We start from the raw sequence: 9,799 nt of genomic DNA, 5'->3' as shown, positions 1-9,799 counted from the left end.
GAATACCCAGAGAGGCATCAAAATTGGGACTATTTACCCTGGAAAAAAGACGGCTAAGGGGCGATCAAATAACTATGTATAAGTACATGAGGGGACAATACAAGGATCTCTCCCATGATCTGTTTATACCCAGGACTGCGACGGGAACTAAAGGGCATCCTCTACGTCTAGAAGAAAACAGGTTTCATCACCAACACAGAAAGGAGTTCCTTACTGTAAGAACAGTGAGACTGTGGAACTCTCTGCCTGAAGACGTGGTGATGGCAAAATCCATAGAGGAGTTTAAGAGGGGACTAGAAGTCTTTTTAGAGCACTATGATATTACAGGATAATGACATTAACTAACCAGTGGGGTTATTGATCTCACATGTTGAACCAGAGATTACTTTGGCTACCATTATGGGGTCAGGAAGGAATAAGCTAAATTGGCTTTTTTTTTGGGGGGGGGGGGGGGTCAGACTGTACTAGATGGACATTGTCTTCATTCAGCCTAACATACTATGTTGTGTTAGAGATTTTTTAAAGAAGTACACCTAAATCAGGTAAAATCAAATATAAGAGTCACCAGTGACTTAAGCCTTAACCAGAACTCAGACACGACATCCGAATATAGTTAATGGCAGTGAGAGCCTGGCGAGCCAGGCACCCAAGTTTTACTGAGAAGACAGGAAAAGTGTCATAAACATATAGATAGGGGAAAGAGTATTCAAATAAGATATAGGTAAGATATATGGGTGTATACATTATTGGCAAAGAAATAACTTTCCCAAGCTCAAAATATCACATTTGGCGTAACCACATTGGAATTTGCAGATGCTGAACAAACAACACAATTAAACCTCTACACACTGGGCAATTCTTAACGCATCCTGATACCATTTTAAAGATAATTTTTTGCACGAACATCCTTTGTATAGATTACTAGTGTGCGTGACTTTATAAGTCAGCACATGGTTCATGACCAGGGCAGTGTGTTCTTCTCTGAATGCCTTGAAGGCATCTGCAGAGAGAACCAATGTCTATGAACCAAACTAAATCTTTCACAGTTGCTATCTACGTTTCTATATTAATAGTTTTAAGATTTAGTAATAATCCTCCAAAAAGATATATTTTCACAAAGAAATAATGCCCCTGATGATCATGTAAAATGTTTACAGTAACCAAATAATCACCTTTCAAGCTATATAAATAGAATCAGTGAAAAAGACACCATTCAACATCTAAAAAGCCACATGAAAAGTATTTGTCTCCTTAGTTACTTACTCAGTGAACAAAGCTTACTAAATTTGATTGATATTTAGGGTACATTTCCATTGGTTAGTTCACACCAGAGACACGCTTTTAGGCCTTAGTCAGACGGGCGTTTTTAGCAGCGATTTGCGCATGCGCATGCGTTCGGCGATTTTTTAAAACCATTGCTTTGCAATGGTATCGGACACATGAGCGCTTTTTATGCGCTCGTCCGATAAATTATAGAACAAAAAATCGCAGATCGCACCTATCTGCGATCTGCGATTCCTATTCTCTTCTGTATATGCGCTCAATGGGGCCGGCGGCAGCAGCGCCGGCCCTATTGAGAACATATAGAAGACAAATCATTCTTCTCTGCCACAGCTGTTACAGCTGCCCAATACAGCCGCTCCATTGAAAGCAATGGGCTGCCGGCGTGCGCGGGGTGAATTGTCGGGAAGGGGTTAAATATATAAGCCCTTCCCTGCAATTCATCCTAAAATGTGTTAAAATAAAAAAAAATTGTATACTCACCTTTCCGCTGCAGCCGGAGTCCAGCCGCGGCCGCTGTCAGTTCTCCTGAACTGCTTCTTGGCACTATTCAGCCGGCGGGGCTTTAAAATCCCCGCCTGCTGAATGATCTGCCTCTGATTGGTCACAGCCCTGACCAATCAGAGGCTGAAAACACTCACACACCCATTCATGAATTCATGAATGGGTGAGTGACTGCTGCCTCTCAGCGCTGAGCCAATCAGGGGCAGGTCTGACTCACATCCATTCATGAATTCATGAATGGGTGTGAGTGAGGCATGCCTCTGATTGGCTCAGCGCTGAGCCAATCAGGGGGCAGGTCTGACTCACACCCCCTTCACACCCACTGCAGGACGGCCACGCCGAGCTCCGGCTGCCGGCAGAAGGTGAGTATACAATTTTTTTTTATTTTAACACATTTTAGGATGGATTGCAGGGAAGGGCTTATATATTTAAGCCCTTACCGACAATTCTTCCGGGCTCGCCCGCAGCGCATTGCTTTCAATGGAGACGGCTGTATTGCCGTCTCCATTGAATGCAATGCGCTGGACAGCTCCGGCCCGTTTCTAATGAAACGCGGCTAGGAGCAGATTTTCGGGCGATTTGCGGGCGACTTGCGCGCGGCGGTCACGCGATTTGCGGATGCGCATACGTCATGCGATCCGCAAATCGCGCGAAAAATCGCCCGTCTGACTAAGGCCTAAGGGTGAAAATACATTGCCATATGCCGTAGGTTCCATTTTGTATCCTTATACAGCCGTGATTATTACAGCCGTATAAGGGACAAAAACATGCCAATGTGTTTAAGCCCCTAAAAGGCTTTTCCAGTATAGAAAACCTCATTTCCTATACCTTATTAGGAAATTCAGAGATGATAGAATGGTCTCCTATCTTTTGACCAGGGTAGAGAGTTGCTACAATAAGTGTTTTGTTTTTTTTGGACCTGACTTATCCAGTATTAAAAAGACAACCCATGGATGTGAAAGGGCACCATTTAATGCTTAATTTCCACTCTATTGGCGCTGCAGGAAAACTAAACGATTATATAGAACAGGGGGGATGTTTAATGTTGCGCAAAGGAACAAGAAGAATGCAAAATGGTTACAGGAAATATTACCACTTTACTGTACACTATAAGACGAGTTCATTTCATAGTAGGGCATAAAACTTGGAAGACTGCAAACCCTAAGGCCTCATGTCCACGGGGAAAATCAGATCCGCTGCAGATTCTCAATGGAGAATCTGCAGCGGGTCCCTCCTGCCCCGCGGACATGAGCGCCGAAAATAGCAATTTAAAAGCATTTACCTATCCGGCGCGGGCGGGGAAGGTCAGCTGTTCCTCACGGCCGGATCTTCATTTTCGGCCGGCGGATGAATTCCTGACGCCGGCGGCACGTCGCCGGCACGTCGTCAACGTGCCGCGCGCATGCGCCGGGCACATCCGCCGAGCCGAAGCAAGGAAGATGCGGCCGTGAGGAAGAGGAGACCTTCCCGGTCCGCTACGGATGGTAAATACTTTAAATTCCTATTTTAGGTCTCCCGCGGATCCGGACGGCTTCCATAGGCTTCAATAGAAGCCCGCGGGAGCCGTCCCCGCGGGAGACCCGCACGAAAATGGAGCATGGTCCAGATTTTTCCATGCTCCATTTTTTTTTAAATCCCTTTTATTGACGATCCGCGGGTATTTATCTACCCACGGGTGGTCAATGCATCCCTATGGGATGCGGATCCGCATGCGGGAGATCCGCTGCGGATCTTAAATCATATTTTGCCCGTGGACATGAGCCCTAAGGGTTCCGGCACACAAGCATGGGTACAAAAACATTAGCTCCTGCACAACGTATTTGCCCAGTGAAGGAGTCCTTTTGGCTATGTGCTTGCACACACACTGTGCGCGTTTCAAAGGCCCTGTTCATTGACATGGGTGGTGGAATCACGCCTGCCGTGATTTAAATGGCTATTAAGCCAAATTAGGTGCCAGTGTTCACAGTTATGCACAGTGTTTTGCCCATACTTGTGCATATATATGTGTGCATATGTGCATCCCAATAGACTCCTATGGGAACCTTTGGTGAGCAAATGCACACAAAATAAGAGCAATTTGTGGCTTTTAGTTGCGCGAAAGAAATGTGTGCGTAAAAAAGAACAGTGAGAAGGAACCCATTGAAAACAATAGATTCTATTCTCTACATATTGTGCATGCAGATTTTGTGCATGCAAACACACCTATGTGAATAAGCCCTAAGTCTGATGGACAGGCATCAGATTAACGCAGGTCCTCCAGCCACTTAACACTTTCCAATCCACTGTCTGACGTCTGAAGACATTATGATTTAAGGCTGTACAGCTCCGATGTTTGAAGACGTCTGTCGGGGTTCTCTTACTGTTTATTGCCAGCCTCTCTGCTGTCGGAGCCTATCCAGTGTGTCAACTCATGCAGTACTGGTTTTAGCCAGCAGATAGTGCCATTGTATAATGGCAGAAAAAGAGTAAGCCCCCTAGGAAAACCAGGATGCAAATTGGATTGGAAAGGGTTAAAGGGCTAAAAGTCTTTCTCACAGTTCATATACAGGGCTTGTTGTCTCAAGAGTCAACTATATACAACAGCAGTTTCTGACCTAGTCCAAAGGGAGACTTTCTGGATGTGGGAGCATTGGTGCATGGTACATGGTACTTTGGCTAACACTGGAAACGTATCTCTACCTCATGCAATAACACTCTTGAGTGGTGTAACTAACAGTACCTCCAGATGTGGTTCTTGGTTGGATTCGAACCCAGAACCCCAGTACTCCAAGTCAATTGTGCTGACAAGTGGGCCACCATACTGCTCACCATGGCTTGTTATATATTATTGGAAAGGGTGCAAAATTATTATTTTATTTCAAAACAGCATTAATTCCAGAGCACTGTTCATATGAGAACAGGGGATTAAATACAATACATAAAAAAAAATCACAGCAGCAATAAACATGTACTAAATGACTAACAAGTTGATACAGAGTAAGAGGACCCTGCCCGTGAGGGCTTACAGACCACAGACCACAAGTAAGGCAGAAGGAGACAGTAGGTGAGGGTAAAATGTGCCAATTTTGTGATGTCAGTAGGACTACTATAGATTGTAGACTTTTCTGAAGAGGTAGGTTTTTAGGTTCTTTTTTTGATGCTTTCCAGGATGGTAAAGAGTCTGATGTGATGGGGAAGTGAGTTCCACATTATGAGGGGGATGCACAGGAGATTTCTTGGAGCACAATATGTGAGGAGCAGATAAGAGAAGATCAGAGAAGGTGTTCTTGATGTGTGGAGGGGACAAGTTGTGGATAGCATTGTATTACATTGACAGTGAATGAATTAACAGAGGGTAGAGGAAGAGGGGTAATAGGGTAGAGGTGGATTAGGTGGGCAGCAGAGATGAGGAAGGATTATGAGGATGCAAGAGCACTGGACGCTACAGAGAAGGACATTTGAATATTCTAGAGTGGAGATGATGAGGGCACGTACTAGCATTTTTGTTGACTGTTAAGGAAATATTGTTTCTAAGTGATGTTTTTGAGCTGGAGGTAGCAGGAAGTGGATGAGGTTTGTATGTGCAGTTTGAAGTAGAATCAAATGTTACAACAAGACAGTGGACTTGTGGGACCAGTGGAAGTATGGAGCCACTGATTGTGACTGATCAGTCTGGTTGTGTTGCTGAGTGATAGGAAAGATGATCAGTTCAGTTTTCGCCATGTTGAAAGTGTATTAAGAAGAAGGAGAGATACACTTTGGCTTTCTAGATAGAAAATAAGTAATAACTTGGCCAGACAGGTACATTGGAATTTTATTGGCATGAAGGTAGTACTGAAAGCAATGGGATTCTATTAGCTGTCCTAGGCCAAAGATCTTGCTAATATAAAGCTCTGCTTAGATTATTTAGCTTTTCAAAATGTTATTGCCTACTATTTATTATTCCTTGGGACCTTAGATATGCTTTTGGCTGTCATGGAACCTTAACAGCACCATAATCATGTTGTGTAGATGACAATGGGCTGACAAAGAGAGTCTCATTCATCTTTCAAATGCTCTAGGTGTCACAGTCACTATTGACCATGGCATCTCCAGGGTTAAACACCTAGCATTGGAATATACTGACTGGTGCCTGCCTATACATTTAAGTGTACTTGTATTTGCGAATGACTTACGCAATTGTGCATCTACGTGTTTTTGTATGTCCAAATGAAATGAAAACTCTGATTGATTGCTATCTGCAACAAAGACAGTTTCTACTTTCTACTTTAAACAGATCTCTAAATCTCAGTAAAAAAAGAATGGTGTTCACCTTGTATCGTCATACTATGTAAACTTATGAGAATATGTAAAATGGTCTTGTACATTGGTCTGAGGAAGGATTTATTAATCAAAAAGTGCTCTATCAAGCAAAATTTGCTATATTCACTTTGAGAAATGCATTACATATTGCGCATGAAATTGCTTCCTAGAGAAGGTTTCTCTATGTTGGAATATGCAAGTCAAGGCCAATATCCCAGAGGCACAATCGTCCTAGTCAGATGCCTAAACGATTAAAGTCAATAGCATAGATCGTTTCCATATATAAGATAGAAAAGCTTAGAGTATCAAAATAATAAATGGGATATTGGCCTTGACTTGCATATTCCAACCCAGCAGATTGGAGCGCTAGGAGGATCGGCTCGGGGGTCATTAAGCTAGCTTTGCCAGCCATACTCTCTTGGCTTTAACCTTGGACTGCTGCATTTTATGACTGCTGCATAGATTTTGAGCACAAGTCCATATAAGGAAGATAACCACACGAGTCAGATGCTCCCAATATACAAGCTAGATCAATTTTCCCAAAAGAAGGAGACCTAGGCATCTGCACTTATTTACAAGTCTATATATAACAGTCTTTTTCTCCTCCCTTAGAGTTAATAGCATGAGCATATCTTGTATCTAGGACCTAATACTCTGATTTATATTTACCACTTGGTTCTCAATCTCGAGCCTAGTGAAGCCTAATCTCCGTTACTGACACTACTACATCCAGTACTATCACTCCTGAAGATCCACTCATACGAAGTGGTGAAACACGTCAAAGTACGATGCAATGAGTTTCAATATGGTGTATTAAACAGAACATTATAGATTCTGCTCAACATTAGTGAGCTTTTAGAAACACTTTTGTTACATGAGCTACATGTGAAATCTTGACCGAACTAACTCTTTCAGCTTCGGTTGGACTGAACCAATCATATAAAGATCGTGCGATCACACTACCCTCCGACAGGGGGGCCATTACTTTTTGACACAGTCGCATCATAGCACGTGTGGTTCTAGTCAGATAATTACATCTTAAGAATTTGGTACCCAATCCATATTGACAGGGTCCCGATTCACTTGTAGCCTGCGGCTATTTGTCCTAGGTTGGTGAGGTGTGCTAATACCACTGATCACCTACAAGTGGGTGAGACACCCCCAACTTTTGTTCTTTGTTGTGCCCTGAGTTTGTTGTCTTTTAAAAATTTCTAATAAAGATTATTATTTTAGTTCAAGTCTTTCCTGTGAATAGAGCTTAATTTTTTGGTTGGACTTCGACTGCCCCCTCTGTGAATTTAGATGTGCAAGATGTGACTAACAGAATGCCAATAAGGGTGGATACTTTGGTGAGAGAAAAATTTAAGGAAAGCAAGACTCAATTCATTTGCAAGCAAGCAATGTCCATAAGTAGAAAGCATGTTTTTTCACCAAAATAAATCCATATTCAACATAGTTTACAATAGTTTATTTTGTTCATTCCCCCCCAAAAAATGATGATTTGGATGGAGTATTTAAACAATGAGGAATAGTATATGTCTTTGTGACATGACAAAACATTTCCTAAATAATAGGAACTCTAATAATAATAATTATACACCCTGAACAACCTGTATGTCATCACCTATATTTGTCAACATTTTATAATACTCCTCATGTATTTACCACATCCAAGACACAACTATCATAAATATTGACTATTCTGGAAGCAGAACTAATTGTATGCATGTGATGTTGTAATATTTTTATAAATTGTCATTTAAAACATAAAAAACAATAGTAATGATTAAAAGAAAGTGTTTGGGGACTTCTGCTTCATTAAATCACATGGCAGAAATGACTTAGGCATTTCTTAAGAAATCAGTCTATGTATTTTTAAAACATCTAAAACTTCTTTGTTCCTCAGACTATAGACTAGAGGATTTAAGGCTGGTACTACTGCCACATACAACAAGGAGAGCATCATGTCTAGTTCTGTGGAGCCTTTAGAGTCAGGATTCATATAAATACTTAGAGAGCAACCACAAAATAGTAAAACAACTGTTAGATGAGAGGAGCAACTGGAGAAAATCTTTAGTCTTCTAGCTGATGTCTTGATCTTCAGAATAGCAGATATAATAAAAACATAAGACATCAAAATCATTGCAAATGCTATAATACCTAAAGTATATCCTTCAGACAATATCACAATGTTCACATGTCTGATGTCACTACAGGAGGTTGCTAGAAGAGCTTTTATCTCACAATAAAAGTGGAAGATATGTTTGGAACTACAAAACGATAGATGAGATATCAAGAAGACACATACTAATGAGTTCAAGGCACCAATTGTCCATGGAGTAATGGAAAGTATAATACATGCTGTTTTATTCATAATAATAGAGTATTGCAAAGGGATACAAATGGCTACAAATCGGTCAAAAGCCATTGACGACAACAATAAAAATTCTGTACACAAACATGCTACAGACATAAAAAGCTGAGTGAAACAGCTTATAAAAGAAATTTCAGTCTTCCCAGTTATTTGAAAATCCAGAAACTTTGGCAAAATAGTAGATACATAGGCCATGTCCAAGGTAGATAGGTTACACAAAAAAAAGTACATTGGAGTGTGCAATTGTGGAGTCGCCCATACAGTCACTATAATAATTAGATTTCCAGACATACATAATAGATACATCAATAAAATACTAAAGATAAGAACATAAGAGACATTCTGAAGTCCGGAGAATGCTAGTAGTTGAAAATCTTCATATAATGAGGTATTAATTGCCTTTAAATACATCAGCAATGTAACAGTGTCAGATATCTAATTAAGTAAATGATTTTGTGGATCAGAAATTCATATTTTGGTGGTAAAATTAAAAAAAAGCACAATTTTAAGTATCATGGAGGAAAAAATGTAATACCAATAGGTTTTGTTATACCTTTTTTCTATGTAAAAGTATAAAAAAAATGTGTGTGGCAAAAATGAATACAAGGAATTGATATGTAGCAAAATACAGTGAATACTGATAATAGTAAAATCTGAAAAATTCTGAAATTCTAGTTTTTGAAAGATCATTAGGTCTCATGTATAAGGCTGAGAACACCCTCCAGGCATACAGAGTCACTAAGACTCCATATTATGGAGATATAAGCACTCCATGTGCCACTATATGCTAATGTGTTGCAAAAATATATTCTAATAGAAGCATATTAACCATATGGAACCAGAGGCATACAAAGGTACAGGAAGATACTCACAGACCTCTCTATTCTTCTTCTCCAAAAATGCCACAAAGACTTCTTTGTGTTGTTTGAATCCACAATACACTTGTGATTATCTCGTTATCTTACCTTATGATGACAGTTTTACTTTGGTTATAATGTTTTATTTTAAATCTTTAAGCAAAAAATATTAGAGCAAAAAGTATCTAAAAGTAACTAAATGTAACTAAATACAATAAATCTACATGTAATCTGTCTCTTTCCATCTGACATTTACCTGAGAGTTAAAAAGGCTTTTCTGTGCATTGTAACGCTTTCTTTGCTGCAATGAACCCTATTTATAGTTTTAAGAAGATGTGTTAATACTCCCAAAAGACAACTTACCAACTAAATAATAAACCATTCCCACAATAATCAAGTATGATGATTAGTATTGCAGCTTTATAATATGCTATGCATGACTCTCTAAGGGTGCGGGCAGACGAGCGCATAAACGGCGCGTTTTTGCGCCCAATCGTATATA

At 40.4% G+C, this 9,799-nt stretch overlaps 1 protein-coding gene across 1 annotated transcript; it reads right to left on the bottom strand.

Moving 5' to 3' along the window:
* Positions 1-7,875: 7,875 nt before the first annotated feature.
* Positions 7,876-9,582, bottom strand: LOC136610220 (olfactory receptor 5V1-like). The gene is made up of 3 exons (XM_066589459.1): positions 9,554-9,582; positions 9,406-9,450; positions 7,876-8,756 (listed from the first exon to the last, which is right to left on the bottom strand). The coding sequence occupies exons 1-3, from the start codon at positions 9,580-9,582 to the stop codon at positions 7,919-7,921; spliced, it is 912 nt and encodes a 303-aa protein (XP_066445556.1). The 3' UTR covers positions 7,876-7,918.
* Positions 9,583-9,799: the final 217 nt, after the last annotated feature.

The sequence above is a fragment of the Eleutherodactylus coqui genome, chromosome 2 (assembly GCF_035609145.1).
Source record: "Eleutherodactylus coqui strain aEleCoq1 chromosome 2, aEleCoq1.hap1, whole genome shotgun sequence".
Taxonomy (NCBI): domain Eukaryota; kingdom Metazoa; phylum Chordata; class Amphibia; order Anura; family Eleutherodactylidae; genus Eleutherodactylus; species Eleutherodactylus coqui.
The sequence above is the reverse complement of the archived record's forward strand: the minus strand, read 5'-3'. Positions and strand labels throughout refer to the sequence as shown.

Bases quoted from the DNA above. Each gene is read 5' to 3' on its own strand.
- LOC136610220 (XM_066589459.1), bottom strand. From the start codon at position 9,582: ATGCACAGAAAAGCCTTTTTAACTCTCAG. The intron at 9,451-9,553 runs GTAAATGTCAGA...TTTTGCTTAAAG, and splicing joins AAAGCCTTTTTAACTCTCAG to ATTTAAAATAAAACATTATA. The intron at 8,757-9,405 runs GTAAGATAACGA...TCTTATCTTTAG, and splicing joins AGTAAAACTGTCATCATAAG to TATTTTATTGATGTATCTAT.